The sequence below is a fragment of the Castor canadensis genome, chromosome 9 (assembly GCF_047511655.1).
Source record: "Castor canadensis chromosome 9, mCasCan1.hap1v2, whole genome shotgun sequence".
NCBI lineage: Eukaryota > Metazoa > Chordata > Mammalia > Rodentia > Castoridae > Castor > Castor canadensis.
Genome location: NC_133394.1, coordinates 33,670,367 through 33,690,493, shown reverse-complemented (window position 1 = coordinate 33,690,493; position 20,127 = coordinate 33,670,367). Strand labels below are relative to the sequence as shown.

Genomic DNA, 20,127 nt, shown 5'->3' with positions numbered 1-20,127 from the left:
AGAAATTTAAACTTAGAAAGAAGTAAATTTAGTTCCTGGTATAGCTTCTTTATATTAAATACTAAATCATTCCAAATCCTTTTCCTTCTCTTCCTGGGATCCAGTTTACATCTGAACTCACATTAGTTCTTTGCTGTTGTTTAAAAGTCAGAGACCAAAATTGAATTTGTACTGTAATAAAAAAAATCAATACCATCATCATAAAAAAATCAATAGTTTCTTCTTAATTTTTATGTATCATGATCTTATCATTTTCATTTGAAAGTAAGATTTTAAAATAAAATGTCCAATTAGTTATTTATTTCCAAACTTGGGTTTTCCTTTAGCTTCACATCATCTTCTGATGTATTTATTTTTGCACTATTTTACTAAATGTGTATATTGCTTGCTTTTGTTCTTTGGTTGTTCACTTTGTATTAATTGCTTCTGAAATTTATTCTGCAAATAAGCAATAGTATCTTTAATTACTTATTTTTATATTGTCACTTTCCTTATTATTATTCAATATATTAAAATGCAGTTCTGCTTACTGTCTTTTGAAAATATGGTTTGATTTTTTTCAACTTAATTTCAGGTCCTTTTGAAATGCTGAGCTAAATCTTTTCCTAGATGCTGTCATGTACTACTTTATAGTAGTAAATGTGCTGAAAAGTCAAAAGTTTTGCTGGGTGGGTAGAGCATGCCTGTAATCCCAGAACTTGAGAGGCTGAGGCAAGATGATGGGGAGTTCAAAGCCAACCTAAGCTACATAGCAAGTTCCAGGTCAACCTAGAATATATAGAAAGACCCTGTCTTAAATAAATAAATAAAAATAATAAAGGTCTTATTCATCTTACTCAAGTATAGCTAGGTTTTTGTAGGTCTGGTGGCTCCTTTTTTATATAAAAGATTCTTCTCTGCATCGGTATTTCAGACATTAAATGGTTATTAATTCCCCACTCAGTCCTTTCTACCTATATTACCAGTCTGTAAAAGAATGCTGAGTTTTTAATCCATTGACTTTGGGTGGAAAAGTGAGAAAAATGCATGGTGAAATGAGTGGGGTAGGGGGAGGGGAAGGAGACAAACTGGAGTGGGGCTGAGCTTCTGTCATATGGTTAAGGTATAATTTGGTGCCTTACAGCATCCATGACATCCATGACTGATTTGGTAATGTTGAAATGCCTTTTCTGGAGCAATAGAGTATATATAAGGGGACAATTGGTGTCACTTGAGATAATTTTAGACACAAATGATCACAGAATTAAATAATACTGACTCAGATCTCTGGTATGCTTCTGCCTTCCTAAGGGAGAACATGTATGTTTGGTGTGTTTTTATATTTTACCAGACTCCAACACTCACTAATTTCTCTTTTAGATAGTGAGACAGTAGGACTCAAGCATGAAACCACCATAGATAATGTTATCTATCAAGCATCCAATGAGCTGGATGTGGTGATGCTCATCTGTAATACCTGTACGCAGAAGGAGGCTGAAGCAGGATCACAAGTTCAAAGCCAGTCTAAGAGACCTTGTCCAAAAAAACCAATGGCTAAGAATGTGCTCCCCAGCACTACACACAAACCAGGAATCCAATGACTTTTTCTTCATAATATTTATTTTATGTTTATTTCTATTAAGATCAGTGGTCCTATGTTATATGGTAATACCATAATATTATAATGTGAATTGAATTTTTAAGAGTGAGTTGATTTAAAAAAAAGATAAGGAAGTAACAGTAGATAGAATATAAAGGATATGAAAAAGCTCAGAAAGGTAGACAGGAATGAATGAGGTTTTAAACACACATTTCTAGAAATGTGTTAGGAGACTGTTAAAGACAAATTAAGGTATTTCCTTTTGCCAACTTGAGTTTTCTCATTAGGAGTCTGTGGAAATTGACGAGAGCTCTGAGAACACTTTGGTAATTAACAAATGATTGGTCTGAACTTCTCAAATGCATTTTCCTTCAACCTTTATTTCCCAGAAGAATATGAAGAGTAATGTTTTCAAATGTTACAATCTCACTAGAGAAAAAAAAAAACAATGCCAATGACACAGGGTATGTTCCATCAGTTAGTCCCAGATTTTAAAGTAACAAATTCAAATTTATCTAGTATTCAAGACCATTAAGTTCAGAAAAGAGCAAAGGTATGCTTATAATTAGTAATTAACTGTAAAGAATAAGTGGTAATTGTAAGGAATTTGCAAATAAATTTAAACTCAGAAATTTAATTTCAGTATGAAATTTCCTCAATGGTAAATCATATGTTCAATATAAGTTCAATACTTTACTGATCTATTTTTAGAAAATGATAATTCTACTTTAAAAAAAGAGTAAATTCAGTATTAAGATTTTTGCCTATTCAAACAAAACTTATATTTTGTATTTAATAAATATTAAGGGCCTAATGTCAAGGACTGCAGTAGTATCTGATACATAGATACATGTGAATGCTATTTATCAAAAGATTGTTTGAAAATTGATCATTCTTAGCCAAGTATAGTGGCACACGCCTGTAATTTCAATATTTGGGGGACTGAGGTAGAAGGGTCATGAGTTTGGGGTTAGCCTGACTACTTAGCAGGACTCTATCTCATAATAATGCCCAAAACAAACTAATAAAAATAAAATTGATCATTCTTGCATGTCTTCGTAATAACTCTAAACTCATAAAATGTTTAATTATACAGAGGCCCCAGTAAAGGATAATGTGAGATTATCTGCTGGTTTTCTGTTTTTCCTTATTTATATCTCTGTTATTATGTCAAGAAAGTAAATTTGGTTAAGTGACTTTGTCTTCAAGATCAGAAAAAAATCAATCCACAAATGTTATCTCTGTTCTGATGGTAGCTTCACGCTTAACAAATATTAGTAAACACTTCACTACTGGTGCTATCTCAGGTTTAAATAATTATTGTGCTACATTGAAATGCCTATGTCATATTTTCAGAGTCTTTTTGCTCTGATTATGCTGTCACATATGTAAGGCTAATAATTTATAGCCAACAGTGCCTGGAATAATTTTCTATAGAGAAAATACGTAATCAGCCTCCGCTTGGCAAATATGATTATGACCCAGAAAATGTGATTCTGAGTCTAGCAAATAAGGTTTAATGAGATAAGCAAACTGTTTTATATAACTCAAATATCACCTGTGTATCTCCACCTTTTAGTATAACATGGTCAGATTGAAGATTTATTCTTTGCCCTAGAGAAAATGCCCAAAATTTCTGCAAATCCATTATAGCAGAGCAAGCATGGCACTCTCATGCTTCCCTTTAGTCTATCCAACAAATCCTGAACATGTTTTTAAAAACATGTTCTTTAACTTTGCCTTAGCACAGACCGAAATGTAGTTTCCCTTTCCTTCATGTGTACACAACTTAACTAATGTCTCAGTGAATAACTAGATTTCAATGAAGGAGGGGAGATTTTCACCAGAGAGGAGCAAGATAAGGTGAGTTTTAGGTATCTGTGTTTTTAAGTCTTTTAATGCTCCATCTTATTTCTTTCCTCTCTTTCCCACATCTTTAGAAGAGTGAATAATAATTTTATTTTTCAGGCAAAGAATTCAGTTTTTCTCTAGCTGTTTCTCTAATACCTGGTCTTAGACATCATATTACATGTTCAAAATTATCTCTTGCAAGAACACATCTGACCACGTCTTCTTAGATAAGGACCACTTCCATTGTAGTCCTTGTCTTGGCACTTGGGAAGAGATGTTGGAGTGAAAACTAACAGACAATTGCATACAGAGGGGCAGTACTTCAAAGTATGGGCCATGTTTGAGTTAGTTAAGTAGCAAAAGTATGAAGTTTATTTCCTTCACTCCTTCTCTGTAAATATGGATTTTCGATCTCCCACCACTGCCACAAGGATTTGAGAGAATATTCTGGAAATGTGTCTGTTGCCTACTAACTACTAATTTAAAAACAAAATGAAACAACAACAACAAAAACCAATACTATTGTAATGTTTAGTGTGGGATCTTCCTTTTTCCAAAAGCTGCATTTGTCCTACAACATGCAGTTACTTTTAAATATTAGATGCAATTAACCCACCACAAGTAATTTCTTTCATGGCATTCTAATGGAATAGTTCAAAATAATTTTCATTTGGATAATACAAAACACTGAAAGGTAATCTCTAAAATCAGAAAATAGAAAACCATGATTTCTTCTCTGTTCTTGGATCAACACATGATGTGTTCCTGCTGAGCCTGTATTCACAACAGGTTTTCGATTTCCAATGTGAAGGAACATATTTAGAGAAAGAAGAGGTGTACTTTTGTCCTGGCACTTAGAACTGTATAACCAAAGGGCTGCAAATCCCTTGCTCTGCAGGTATTTGCTTGTTTTTAATTAAAAATTATGAGTCATGGGTGTTTAAAGAGATTCCCAATTTGCAAAGAATAAATAAAAAAACATTTCAAATTCTGGCTCAGCCCTGTGATAATCTATAAAGCCTTGAGTGAATAATGTAATCTTACTATTATTGATACACTAATGAACTATCTATAAACAAGAGGTCCCCCAGTGTTTTGAAGACAAATAACTCACTGACATGAAACCTCTTAAGTAAGAAAATAATTACACCCACTGATTGAGGAACATGAAATAAAATGGTACTAAACATTCATTAATTTTAATTGTGATTTTATTAATCATTCTGGAAGCCACAGGTAACTAAAATTGTAGCACATACTTTGTGAATCATTTTATTAATATATAGAAAATATTTAGTGTGCTCTGGATACAAAGATCCCTGTATACAGTGCCTATCAGCAGCTAAGGCTGATTGCAGAGTTCAATGAATGGTCTCACTTGACAGCAGTACTCAGTCAGCTGCCATATTGGAAGTCAGAGTAAAGGTGGCAGCTTGGTCATTTAGAGAACAGGAAAGCAAACTCTGCAGGTTCAGGGCTATAACCAGGTGCTCCATCCAGATTCACAAGGTAAACTAAAAAGTGTGTGTCTATCTCTACTAAAGAGTACCTATAAATGCCATAAAAGCTGGCTAACTACTCAGGGTCTCAGATAGTAATACAAGCAAAAGGAAAAAGAGTAAAAATGAATGAAGAAAGACTACAGAGACTGTACACGATTCAGAGACACAATGTGTATATAATAAGAATTCAAGAAGAAGATGAAATAGAAAAATGGCCAGAAAGCATGAAGAAAAATGTCTAAAAATTTCCTAATCTGTGGAAAGGGGCCAACATTCAGTACTGGAAGCAAAATATCTCCAATTAATTTTGTTTCACAAAGGAATTCACTAAGACACATGAAATCAAATTATCAAAAGTCAAAGACAGGCTGGGTGCCAGTGGCTCAAATCTGTAATCCTTGTTACTTGGGAGACAAAGATCAGGAGGATCATGGTTCAAAGACAGCCCAGGGAAATAGTTCACAAGACCCTATCTCAAAAAACAAACAAACAAACAAAAACACTAACAAAAGTGGCTCAAGTGGTAGAGTGCCTGTCTAGCAAGAATGAGGCCCTGAGTTCAAATCCCAGTACTGCCAAAAAAATCAAAGATAAATAACACTGAGATCTGCAAGAAATTAGAAGCATATCACATACAAAGTGTTGTAAAATAGCTGCCAGTGAATTGCTCAGCACACTGCACTTTCATATGTGTATACAAAGACTCCAGATAAGCACAGTAATTACTTCAGATTGGACCAGACCATAGAGGATATTCCATGGACAGACAGTACTGCTATGTAGGACTGTCCAAGCCTTGGTGGGATTGTGGGTCAGACTGGATAGGTAGCTGCTTTGTTCAGTAGATTTATGTTGGTGATTTGCCTCCCTATCCATGTGAGGTTTGGAAGTGGGCTTTGAGGCTGGGTTGAGCCCTTTTTTTTGTTTTTTCCCAGACTTGGCCAATGTAGCCTCTGCTCTTTGCCAAAATTTGTGGTGATGTTCATTTCTCTTCCTGGGAGGGGTCTTGGGGTGAACTTTGAAGAAATAAACTATATTTTGGGAAATAAACTATATTTCCCAGTTAGTTCACTGAAAAAAAAAGTAGTAATTAAGGCAGCATGGAACTGTCATCAAAATAGTTCCATCAATGAATAGCACAGGAAATGGGGTCCATAAACGAACTCAGAAGATATGGTCAATTGATTTTCAATAAGGATGGAAAGTACGCACATTTGGAGAAAGAGTTTTTTCAATAAATGATATTGGGAAAAACTAGAAACTATATGCAAAAGAATGAAACTGGACCTGTGTCTTATTCCATATACAAAATCAATTAAAAATAGATTTTACAAACTTACACATACATCTGAAACTGCATAACTACTAGAGGAAAACAGGAAAGGAAACTATGGAAAGTGGTATAGGCAATGATCTTTTATATATTTGACAACCAAACATACAGACTACATAAGAAAAAATAGTCAAATGAGATTACATCATTTAAAAAAATTCTAAACAAAAAAGGAAACAAGTAACAGAGTGAAGAGACGATCAATGGTGTCAGGAGAAAATATCTGCAAATCATACCTCTGATAAAGGATGATACCCAAATCTATAAGGAACTAAAAGAACTCTATAGAAACAAAGTAAATGCTTTCATTAAAAATTGGGCAAGTTACCAGAATACACAGTTCTCAAAAGAAGATGTACAAATCATGAAGAGACATATGGGGAAAAAATTCTCAGCTTCACTAGGAAAATGAAAATCTAAGTTATGAGGAAATTATATCACACCTGTGAGAAATGGTTGTTGTCAAAAAGGCAAAAGCAAACAAGTGCTGGCTAGGACACGGAGAAAAAGAAACCCTTATAGACCATTGGTGGGAATGTAAACTAGCACAGCTACTAAAGAAAACTGAAATAGAGGCACCATATGATCCAGCAATCCCACTACTACTACTCAAAGGAATTGAAATCAATAGGCCAAAGAGACACGTGCACTCACATCTTTATGGCCATCACAAGCCTCGGTGAACTATAGATAATTCTGTATCCATTTCCACCCAGGCCAGAGTGGGAACACTTCACCTGGTGACCCAGCAGAAGGCCTGTAATTGGTGCAAGCATGATCCTCCACTTGTATATGGGATTGCTATGACTGGTGACATGAGGGACTGTGCCATGACTGCTACAAACACAGCCCTTCATTTGAATGAAAGACTGCTGTGATTGGTGAAGACACCCTTGTCACACCCTGTTTCCAGTTATAATTAGCAGGTTATCCAGCTCACATTGTGAGCCAACTGGGAGCAACTCTCCTGTGCTGCCCTCTGGCCACATTAAGCCCAATAAAAGGCATCTCTTGAGCGATCGTTTCTTGCCTACTTCTGATCTTTATCAGTAGTAGAGTGGGTTGAGCTGGCATCATGAAGAAAGGAGAAAAGGTGGCAGCAGCAGAGTGGCAGTGGCCACCATCCAGGCAGTGGCAGTGAAAGCAGCAGCCATGGTAAGAGCATTGGCAACCAAGCATCCACTGATGACAGTGGTGACAGTGGCAGAGCAGCCAGCAGTAGCAGAAGCAGCAGCAGTGACTGGGATCAGGCCAGAAATAATGGGGAACACAAGTAGCAGAGATAATGAGGGATGATAGAAATACAGAGAAGGCAAGAGAGAGTAGAGAGGTGAGGCTGAAAAAAAAGACAGAAGAATAAAGAGTTAGAGAAGAGAAACCATGGGCCTTGGTCGCTGTAAAAGTTCCAGAAAGCTGTAATACTTGCCATTGTTGTCAAGGACTGAGGATCCTGATACCCAAGATCTGAGAGCTGTAACACTCACCACCACTGTCAAGGGCTGAGGATACCACATCCAAGGTCCAGAGCTATAACTTGTAGCTATGTAGCTGAAGGGCCCAGCACTCAGACTAGTTTGAAAGCTGTAAAGCTAAAGGGCACCACCCACCTATGATGCTGCTGCTGCTGTCTGTTGCCACTCCCCCAAGGATGAGCCAGGGGTCCAGGATTACTGTTCTTTGCCTACTCATGATTCCTATCTAGGTAGAGCAGAAGGACTCCAGTCAGATGACTGATAACAGTTTTAGAGGCTGGGAGTTGGGAGAAATTAAAGCATTACATAGGGGTAAGATTTTTTTTAATTTGAGAGATATTGCACAGTGTGGTAAATGTAATAAATAACACACATTTTTAAGTCACTAGGAGTAATTTCACACCACAAAAAAGTATGTAGTATGTTAATTAAATTTACTCATTTTACACTGTATTTATAAATTATAGCATCATTTCATACCAGATAAATACAGATAACTATAATTTGTGAGTTTATAATTAGGACAAGAAAAAATTATCTTTGACCTTCTAAAAACAGAAGATACAAAAACTTTTTTTTTCAATTTTACCTCTTTATAACTAGTCTTTTATAACTTTTAGTACTTTTATAAATAAAAGTAGTTTCAGTTGATATAAATTAAAAAGCATTTAAAATCAGCTACGTACATTTTATCTACATTTAGAAAAAAACAAAACTAAAAGATGATTGGCAAGACATCACAAACTCAGCCAAATATCATTTTCAAGTTTCAAATACATGTATAAGTTACTGTTCCAAGCTAATGTGACTTTCTACTAAAAAATATCCAGTAGGACCTTCTGTGTTTCTGGAGAAATGATGAACAAAGCCCATAGTGTAAGACTCAAGATTTCAAGTGTCTACACTCTAAGTTCAGAAGAAAGTTGAAGGTGTCATTCGAGAATAGGAACTGCACTCATTTCTACCATCATCTCCCCTTTGTGGATCCCAAGCAGTCAGAGAGCAGTGCTGTTCCTCCCAGCGCTAGGTCTGAGGAGGCTCAAGAGACATCCTGTGAAGTTTGCTGGTGCCGAGGCTGAGCCTCAGCTTGTTTCCTTGCAGATGTCTGTGAGCTGCAAACCCAGTTTCTTTCTAGACTCAGAGACCTTCATGGAGGAAGGAATCTTGTGACAATTGTCTGAGAGCCCAGAAGAACACATAGATTATTTCTTTCTCCTTCTACTCTTACCCCTACAAATATTAAATGTAACCTTTGTCTTTTTGTACCTTGAGAACTTGAAATTTCTCAATGAAACTTTGTATATTATATAAAATCTCTTTATAATAGAGCCCACAATGTAAGGATATCTCATTATTATGGAACATTATTTTTAAAGAATCATCAGTTGTGAAGGGAAAATAGCTGGCATTGTCCCCATAATGTTGCATGTGACACCTGGGTGATTGGAGGTAATTTTCCTTGAACCCCCTCCAACCATTTGTCAGCCAGAATTCCTCGGATTCTCAGGTCCATTTGCAGATATTGTTGTTTTCTGTTTAACAAACTCACCAAGGTAATGCTGCCTTCCTGTTCTCCCCAGAGGGGCCAGGTGGCTGAGACATGGTCCACACTCAGAGCCTGCCAGGCTTGGCACTCCCTCCCCACCTCACAGATGGCTGGAAACCTGAGGAGATGCCTCTTTCAGGTGCAGATTTTTCTCTACTTATCTGAATATTTTCCTCTCTGTGAGAGAGAAGACTTTCTTATTACTTATCCTTAAAATCATCCCACATGAGAAATGTAAGCATTCTCAAAACTTTTGTTCTCTCTATAGTATATTTCAGATGTAATTGAAAATGTAATTTAAATTTAAAATCCTCTTTGATATTTCATTAAAAATGGGATTTTCTCATTTTCCTCTCCTAAAAAGGTTATGCTTGTAAGTGTCTAACACTTTCAGCTCTCATATTATGTGGACCCATTTCAGGCTTCAGATTATATGGCCTCTGTTTTATTTGGCACTATTTGAATATGAAATTTATCTTCTTTCCTTGTTAGACTTAAGTATCTACTTTCTCTTGGAATTTTTCCCTCCAAGAAAAATTATGATTATTGTAGGCATGATTGTCTTTCACTTCACTTAACATTATGTAGGACCACCTCTGCATACTACTAATTATATGCCACCATTTATATATGGCACAACTATAAACATAATTATCTTAGAATTTTTCATATATGAATACCTTGAGTATCAAAATAAACTCTAAGTTCCTCTAGGAACAAACTATATACTTTTCATTTTACTTAGCACCTGTTGAAATTAGTGCTTAATAAATGTTTATAAAGGTAAATAACTCTTTGACTGGTAAGTTACTTAAAAATTTCTTTTGAGGTATCACAAAATTTCAGGGTCAACGCAAATAGAAAAAGCCATTCGACTGCATCATCATGTGATAGCTGCTTTTCTTTTAATGAAAAAATTAGCTGCATACAATATGGTTGCCATTGAACCAAAGTCATCTCTCACGTTAAAAGAGAAGGTTCACCATTAGCGTTAAAATGTGCTAATGTGAATCCTAAATTGATGTCATGTCTTTAATTAATGTTGTTTAATGAAAATATAGAAAGTAATACCCTGTTTCATTTACATTTATTTAGTATACTTTATTACATTCCTATATAAATATTGCTATATTTATAAATAGTGCCTTATGTAAGAGAAATTGGAATTTTCAGCTTATACTTCACTAATGGTCAGTTACTAATAATGAAAACATACAGTATCTATCAAATAGTAAGAATTTTTAATAAAAACTATGAACCACTGAAAAGAGAAATTAAAGAAGACATCAAAAGGTGGAAAGAACTTTCATGCTCATGAATTGGTAGAATCAACATTTTGAAAATGGCCAAACTACCAAAAGCAATCTACATGTTCAACACAATCCCTATCAAAATTCCAATGACATTCTGCATAGAAATAGAAAAATCAATCATGAAATACATATGGAAACACAAAGACCTCGAATAGTCAAGGCAATTCTGAGCAAAAAGTCCAAAGCTGGAGGCATTACAATACCTGACTTCAAACTATACAACAGAGCCATAACAATAAAAACAGCATGGTACTGGCACAAAAACAGACAGAAATACCAATGGATTAGAATAGAAGATCCAGACACAAACCCACGCCGATCTTCAACAAAGGAACCCAAAACACACAATGGAGAAAAGACAGCCTCTTCAACAAATGCTAGTGGGAAAACTGAATAACTACATGTAGAGATTGAAACTAGATTGCTCTTTCACCCTGTACCAAATCAACTCAAAGTGGATCAAAGACTTTGATATAAGGCCAGAAACTCTGAAACACTTAGATTTCATCTCACCCCAGTTATAATGGCCATAATCAAGGATAATAACAACAAATGCTGGCAAGGATGTGGCAAACAGGAATGTTTATTTATACACTGCTGGTGGGAATGCAAGTTAGTACAACCACTAAGGAAAGCAGTATAGAGATTCCTCAAAAAACTAGAGATAGAACTGCCATACGAGCCAGTGATACCATTCCTTGGCATCTACCCAAAGGAACGTAAGACAGGATACAGTAGACACACCTGTACACTGATGTTAATTACAGCACTATTCACAATAGCCAAGCTCTGGAAACAATCCAGATGCCCTACAACTGATGAATGGATCAAGAAATTGTAGTACATATACACAATGGAGTATTACTTAGCAGCAAGGAATAATGATGTGGGGCTTGAAGGTAAATGGATGCAATTGGAGGAAATCATGCGAAGTAAAGTTAGCCAGGATCAGATACACAAAAGACACATGCTTTCCCTCATACAGGGAAGATAGATCCAAAGATAAACATATATACAAAAGCAAGCATGGTTACATACAAACTTAAATGTAGAACATGTTTGTAACAGTGGAACTACTTTAAGGAACTTGGGGAAAGAGAGAAAGGAAAAAAGAATGATAGAGCAACAGTAATAATGCTTACCACAGTATGTGAGGGTAGAGGATATAAGGATTGTGCACTGAAAACTATTGAAAAACAGGATAGGGAGGTAAAGGGGTAAGGGAGACTATTCGAAGGCATTGACCAGACCAGAGTAAAGCACACCCACAGAGGGTGTACATTGAGACACCCCTTTGTATATCAACTTAAATATTAGCAATGAAAATTGGGACTAAAAAATAGGCACAGTGTGAGGGGGGTGTTGAATGGGAAAAGGGAGGGTGAAGGAAGATTAAAGTGGCAGTATATGGTTAATGGACTTCAAATACCTATAGGACACAGAACTAAATAACCTTGCAATTGCTTTAAGTGGGATGGGGAGAGGGCTGAGGGGGAGAAATGATGTGGACAATGTAGCTAATGTACAATAAAAGTCTTATCAGAATTGTCACTATGAATCCCCCCATATAATATTTCCTAATAAAAATTTGCTTAAAAAAAGAATTGCAGTAGCAATTACTGATAAATTACTATGAAATCATTGCTCTCATCATTTATAAGATCCCAGTTTAAGAATTGGATCTATGTTCATTGTATACCTTAATCAATAAGGGGCCAAGTGTCTCCAAAATCATAACTGAGGAGTTTGGCAATTATTTTATTCTAAGATAAAAAAAATCTTTTAAGAAACTCAAGACTTCAGTAGGCAGGAATATACAAAAGGTAACACTGCATGAAACAATATGGGTTTGTAGAAATAATACCTTTTAAGATGTTGAGAAGTAATATTGTCTTGCCACAAATTCTATAGATTAGTTGCTCTAGGTTAAGATTATTACCTATAGTGTTACACTGGAAAATTTATAAAACCATTTGGTAACTAGCATTTTATATGTACTGTAATTATAAATTTCTGAAGAAATCATTCTGTTTTCTTCAAGAGTTTAAATCTTTCTGAAATTATGTTTATGTATAAAGCTAGCAAAGTAAGTATTTTTTCAGAGATAGTTCAGAGGAAAGTGCATCTCACATACCCAAATAGTAGAGATGGAAACAAAAACAAATTTTCTAAATCACATAATGAAGATTACTGAAATGGAAATCAAGCAGACTTTTCTAGTAATTATTGCTATGATCTCTTGAAACTACTTTAAACTCATTTCATTTTCTAAGCAAGAAAATTCAAAGATTGTGTTATACAAAGATATCAAAAATTATTTCCAGCTTTCAAAGTTCAGAATTCTGAGTAACTGCCCTTCAGTTTTGTTTTACCTAGCTAGAAGCAAGATCTATCTTTTCATTTTGATTTGTTTATTTGAGTTTGGTTCAGGAGGTACTGGGGTTTGAACTCAGAGCCTTGCACTTGCTAGGCAGTACTGTATCACTCTCACCACACCCCCAGCCCTTTTTGGCTTTAATTGTTTTTCAGGTAGGGTCTCATGTTTTCAGCTGGGGCCAGCCCCAGCCCTCCCATCTATGGCCTTCTGCATAGCTGGCCATGTGTATACTACCATGCCTGGCTTATTGGTTGAGGTAGGGTCTTGTTAACTTTTTGCCTGGCTTGGCCTTTAACTGCAATCCTCCCAATCACTGTCTCTTGAGTAGATGGGATTACAGGTATGAGGCACCATGCCTGGCCTAAGATCTATCCTATTTAGCCATGGATTTCTAGTGGATTTTAGACATAGAGTTAGTAGAGAAGACATAATCTACTACCCAAAAAAGGAAAGGTAAGTGGAGTAAGAGATGCCTATTATGAAGATGAATGAAATTATTTTAGAGACTATGAATTATAGAAATGCAATTATGAAACATGCCTAAAAAGACTGGAGTAGCTAACTGAAAATATGTTTGGCTTCCAGCCATAATCTGAATTTTCAACATCAAGATAGGCAAGTTCACAAATTCCTATCTTGATCTTCAGAGAATGCAGAATTATTTCAGAAGCTATGGGAATAGTTTAGCATAAATCTATCATAAAACTTTCATAATTAGCATATATATTCACACACATAGGTTTGTATATTATTTTCAAAAAGCTACAAAACCCACCAAATAAAAAATAAAATTTTATTAAAACTCCAATAATGATTCCTCCTTTGATAACAAATAAAGCTGGTATCATAGTATTCCTTGTGCTCTCCAATTCTGTAAACAGGGAAGGGTGGAATCAGGACAATATACCATCTGTTTCTCTTTCAACATACCAAGAGCCGCACTATCTGGTTTGGCACAAGCAAAGTCATGAGGCTGCAGTTGCCTTGTTAAATTTATCTTTAATAAATCACTATGGAGATAAATAGAGAAAAAAAAGCATTATCTCCCCATTTCCTACAATGAGACAAGTACTTCTGAATAAACTACTTTCTTCAGTTGTTTATTATCAGATCAAATCGAACCTAGAAGAAATTTACACATAATACAGTGAAAGCATATCTGGTAGTTAGTTGCATTGTGGTCAATAAAATGTTCCACTATGGTAGTTAGAAGGAATAATTCTTTTCAACCAAATCATAAGAGCAAGTGTTGGTTGCAGAATTTTTCAAACTGAACAACTCTCTATTTTTATTCTGTAAGGCTAAATATATTTAGTCTTTCAGAACTTCCCTTTAAAGATTTAAATCTAATATGGAAAAACATATGTGTATATGTATATATGACAGCATGAAAGATTGTAATTTTTAAGAAAGAAATAGTGAAGTATTTTGTCTATTTCCTCATCACAAGTCCCTAAGGAAAAGCACTTGGGTATCTAGTGGCTTTCTCCCTTTATATGTCACATCCTATCACAGGTAGAGAACAGGTGGAGCTGGGGGATAGCTTTGTACAGTGTCACCTTCTCATCACTAGATACGTGGTGGTCATAGGCTTGTTCTCTGAAGTCAAGTCGGTCTCAATTAAAATTCCAACTGTATCATTTTCTGGCATCTAAGTGGACAAGATATTTATTCTTTTTGGCTGGCAGTGCCCTCATTGATAAAATGGTGGTCATAAAAGGGTTGGCCTCTTGGTATCTTTGTCAGGATTAGATAATCCACATCTCATGCTAACACGGAACTGGGCATACCCAATACTTTTGATTGTTTTCACATCTTGTCAAAAGAGGGAACGTTTTCTGTTGAGAATCCAAAGAACAAATAATGGAGGTATAATGAGTGCTAATGGATTAACGTTTTATTCAGGAGAAATCAGTGGCCAAGTGTGCTTTAGAAGATGAGAAGGAAAAGCCCGACAGCATGTCACAAACTCATCACATCAGTGGTTAGAAATTTGCCCACTTTCAGTTTGCATCAAGTCACTGGTATGAACTCATTGCTACATGATGATGTCAGCAGGGCAGAGGACCTGGCAAATAGATAAAATGAGGGCTTGCAGTTTGGTTCAACTGGTGTTTTCCCATTCTTTGTTCCATGATAGGACATCATTTTCCCTACAGTGACATTTCTGCTTCTGTGGTCACTTTCTGTGTTTCTCCATTGGCTTGATAAAATTCAGTCCTAAGCTTGGTGTTCATGGTCCTCTGCAACCTGGCCTCCAGTATATTCTCAATGTCCACCGTGTCCATTCACTGTACAAGGCAATCCAGTCAAACTGAACTATTTAAGGTCTTCTCAAGTATTTTCACTTCCTCGTTCCAGAGCTCCGCCCCTGCCCTTCCCTCTCCATGGGTAGACATACTACTTGGTCTTTAAGGTCTATCTTCTACCTTAAGTCTGTCATGAAATATTCATTGTCCATGCCATCTGAGTAGTCATCTTATAAACCTTTGCCTGCCTTACTGTTTGTCCAGCAGCTTCCAAATTTAATAGTAAATTTCACATTGATTTACACACACATATACATCCCTACACAAAAACTTCATGAAATAATACCCTCATTATTTATAATAATGCTCTAATACTGTCTCTGTGAACAAAAATTTACTTGGAAAAAATTTAAGAAAAAAAGCCTTTATTTCAAATAATAGAAAATGGTTTGCAAACCACAGATACACATCCTTTGATCCCAAATGAAAGTGTGCTTCGGAGGAACAAAGGAAGGCTCTGGCTCCTCCTCTCGCTGACCTTTGTGAATGAGGATGTGAGTGTGTGGGAAATGCTCAGTCCTGATTGGTCCATTGTGGATCACTGCTCATTGGTCAGATTCAGGTAGCAAAATGATATTTGGGAAAGGGCACTGTTTGTCTTGGCAGAAGAAACAGGACCCACCTGGGAAAAGGCCACAAAGCTGAGTGTGTGGTAATTCCAGGAATATATGTGTGTCACACACCTCCCTCCTCAGTCAGCAAATGGCTCCATTTTGAGTTGAGGCCCAGTTAGCTATTTAGGCCCCTTTTTGGAAATTTGGCTTTTCTTAAAGTTCCAATCTCTTCACTTTTTCATTTGGCAAAAGTTCTTATTATAATCTCCTGAAATGATTTAATTATCCATAATTGTATCACCAGTCACAGTCTGAAAAACATTTGTCCATTCAACCTACACGGTATATGCTGCATTATTTACTGTACACAGACCTATGTTCCCTACCAGATTGAAAGTTACTTGAGGATGAAACTATGTGGTACACCATAGCACCTTTTTCTGTATCTTACCATGATTTTCGTATAAATAATGGCCAAATAAGTATTGCAGAAGACAGAAAATTAAAGAAAGGTAGAGGGGAGGAAGGAAAGAAGAGGGGAAGAGAGAAGGTAGGAGGAGGGAAGGAAAACTTTTGGATACATTTTTATGCTTAGAAATTAAGATTGTTACTATTTATGAAATAAACAGATGGGGCTAATTCAAGCTATTTACAGTAAAATTTCCAGTCTAAATGGTGTATGCTTTTTATTTTGGGGCAGTAATGGAGTTTGAACTCAGCACTTTGAGCTCACTAAGCAAGTGCTCTAAACTTGAGCCAGGACTACAGCCCTTTTTTGCTTATTTTTCAAATAGGGTCTTAGGAGTTTGCCTGGCCACAATTCCCACCTAGCTGGAATTGTAGGTTGAACCACCACATCAAAGTTGTTTTTTCAGATGGAGTCTCACTATATCTTTGCCTTGGCTATCCTCAAATTGTGATCTTCCCATCTCCATAACCATGTAGCTGGAATTACAATGTGTACTACTGACTGGCCTGATTTAAATAGTGTACTTCTTCAAATAATTTCATCAATTTCAATTTATAAACTTAGAAATTTGTGTTAAATCATAGAATCTAAGACCAAAAGAAAGATATCTAGAACAAAATGGCTCATAGATAACAGATAGCCCCACATAGACCATGTTTTTGCTCCCTGATGAATATTGGAGCTGGGGAGGGCCACATCAAGGGTATGAAGCGTGGTTTCAAAGATGAAAAGAGCTTTTGACTTGATTTCCATAAAGCCTGTGAAAATGTGGTGGTCTTTCTGTATGTTCTGAGCACACCTCTATGTGCTAAACACATCAGCAATTTCTGTTTACTGTGTCTGTCAGCAAAGTCAGTGCTAAGAGCTAACACTCCAGAGCACTGCATGGCTATAAAATGAAACAGCAAATACACTCAATTTCATGACACCTAAGCTAATGCTTTGCACTGATATGCCAGATATTGGTTTTTCTCCAATTCAAAGAGGAAAATTTAAAATATAATTTAAATTTGAGAGTTCATAATAATGACATACATTTACCATTATAGCATACCCAGTTTGGGATTTGAGCACGATTATTCAAGTCTTTATTATTCAAAGTCTATCCTCTTAATAACATCCTACTATATACATTCTGTACAGACCAAGGAGTGATGTAGAAACAGTGCATTGCACAGATTTTAATGTTTTTTCTCAATCCTTTGTAGACACTTGCTACAATTTGATCTGTAACATAACAGTGAGTGTCCCAAAATGAGAGCAATAAAATACAGGATTAGAATTATAAAAATAATAGTAAATTCCAATAATTTTGTGTGAACAAATCTTTTCATGGAATAGGAAGACACAAGCCTTACATATTTCACTTTGAAAATATGATAATGAAGGGTGATTTTTCCAATGCTGGATCTTACAGAAGACAAATTCCCTCATATACTCAAATAAAAGTTTTAAGAATTATTATTAAAAAGAAATATGCAATACAATTCACAATTTATTACCTTCATTTTCATGCCTTTGGTTGCTCAAACAACTTAGAGGAATAGCCTGAAAATGCAGCTTTGTGGTGGCTCCATCACCCAAAATTTTGTAGGTGTTGAATTTCTTAGAAGTTTAGTGTCTTTCTTTGGCCCATCTCTCTCTCTCTCTCTCTCTCCTTCTCATACATGTCTATAAATATGTCATAAAACCTTTATATGTAAAGATTAAAAATAAACTACATAATGTACATCTTATATTAACTCTATTTTAGATATTGTAGATACTATTTATATATAAAGTACAAATTACATATAACAAATATATGTATAAGATGTAGAATTATACATGATAAAGTACATATAAAATAAATATATAACATAAATTATGCATTTCATAGCTCATGTATAAATTATACTTTACATAAAGCATAAAATATAAAAGAATTATGAGTATATATATAGAAAGAGGAGTGTATAGAGCAAGATGATATATGACAATATTGACATTTTATCACTTCATAACTTTAATGTGTTATGAAAATAGTAAAACATCCACTGACCAGGGAGTGTCTGTGTAATTATTTCATCTGGTGAGGTTAAATTATTTCATCTCATTGGCTTACAAATATTAAATTTTGGGTCAGGCATGGTGGCTTACATTGTAATCCCAGCTACTCAGGAGGCAGAGATAGGGAGGGTCCCAGTTCTAGGCCAGCCCAGGTAAAAAGTTAGTAAAACCCCCCACCGCAATCAATAAGCCAGACATGGTGGTGCATGCCTGTGCTCCCAGCTGCACAGGAGGCATGAGTAGGAGGATCATATTTTGAGGCTGGCCGAGGGCAAACAACAAAAGCATAAAAGAGCTAGGGGGTGTGGCTCAAGTAGTAGAGTGCTTGCCTAGCAAGCATAATGCCCTGAGTTCAAACTGCCAAAAAAAAATTAAAAATTTTCCAGGCATACCTGTAATCCTGGTTACTCAGGGATTTTATATATATATATATATAATATAATATTATATTATATATAATATAATATATTATATTTTATTATATATATTTGTGTGTATATAGTGTATATACGATTATATATACATGCAATTATGTTTATGTATATATTTACACAATTATTTCACATTTGTTTTCTCAGATATTATTTAGTTCCCATGCCACAGACTGCTCCTGCCTGCTGCCTTTGAAAACTCAAACCATTGATGAAAAGCATAAGCATCAAGTAACAAATGTTATGCTAAGGACAATTCATTACCACTAGGAATTAGTTACAAATCTCTATCCTACTTCCTATGTCAATAGTATATGTAGTTTACTGTGTGTTGTTAAAATATACAAGTCTGTTGCTACTTTAACATAATTTATTTTTTTGCAGATGTTCCATCACCAGTGAATTCTACAACAAAAGCAAAAGCCTCTGTAACACCAGACACAAAGGCAGCACCAACTCCTACTATCAATGCAACACTTGGAACAACTCCTAAAGGTAGGATTAACCCTTAGGAGAATTTAGTTTAACAAGCAAAAGTAAAACGTTTATAGTTACATATAGGCCAATAATTTGAGCTCTTATATCTGTCTGTTATTAAAATCTGTACTATTTCATTATTTTGAAATCCATGTGTGATTTTGAGTTGTATACAGAATGTTGAGATCACAGTTGGTGTCTTTGTTGATATTCTTTTAGAACACTTCTTGTTCAAGAATGATCTTTTCATGAATGTTACATACACAGAGTTTATTTTTACAGAAGAAAAAGATTACCATGCCTAAGTCACAAGAATATCTTTCTAAATATTCCAGTTTTCCACTTACACAGCACAGTGACCAAGATGAAGCTATAATAATTACAGACTGATTTTATTAGTTGACTTTGCTGATAACAGATTTAATTTGTAAGTTTCAGTAACAATGTCATCATATTTGTTACTGGACTGAGTGACAACTATCAACTTTTTAGGCTGGGTATTAAAGGGAATTTATCCTCTCATCTATAAAAATTTTAAAAAGCCATTAGAATCATTGAATTAAAAACCCAAGGGGTTGTCAATCTAATCGTCCATTCTTCAACACCCAAAAGTGAGGTGTGGCAATCAGTTGAGTATTCAATGCAGGAAAAAAAATAATGTGATTACTAATTGATTGCCTAAGGACAGGAACTATTGTTTGAATGCTAAGATCAGCAAAAGACCAGAAAATCAAACATTCTGAATGAATGGAGGACTGAAATTCCTACTACTGTCTTTCTACCTCTCTATCTTCTCCTAGCTTTTATTCTAAGACTAAGCCCCAAAACACAAGAAAGACTAGTTCACAGGGCTTGAATGAGGTGA

The 20,127-nt window shown here is 35.4% G+C and overlaps 1 protein-coding gene across 2 annotated transcripts in view; it reads left to right on the top strand.

Moving 5' to 3' along the window:
• The window catches only part of Emcn (endomucin), a 122,310-nt gene that overhangs the window by 22,075 nt on the left and 80,108 nt on the right, over positions 1–20,127 (top strand). For both annotated transcript variants that reach the window (XR_012435624.1, XM_020186414.2), the window contains exon 2: positions 19,170–19,280. Coding sequence is in view for 1 of the 2 variants with exons in the window: in XM_020186414.2 (XP_020042003.1) it covers positions 19,170–19,280 (111 nt within the window). In the remaining variant the exon portion in view is untranslated. The remainder of the gene's footprint in view (positions 1–19,169; positions 19,281–20,127) is intronic.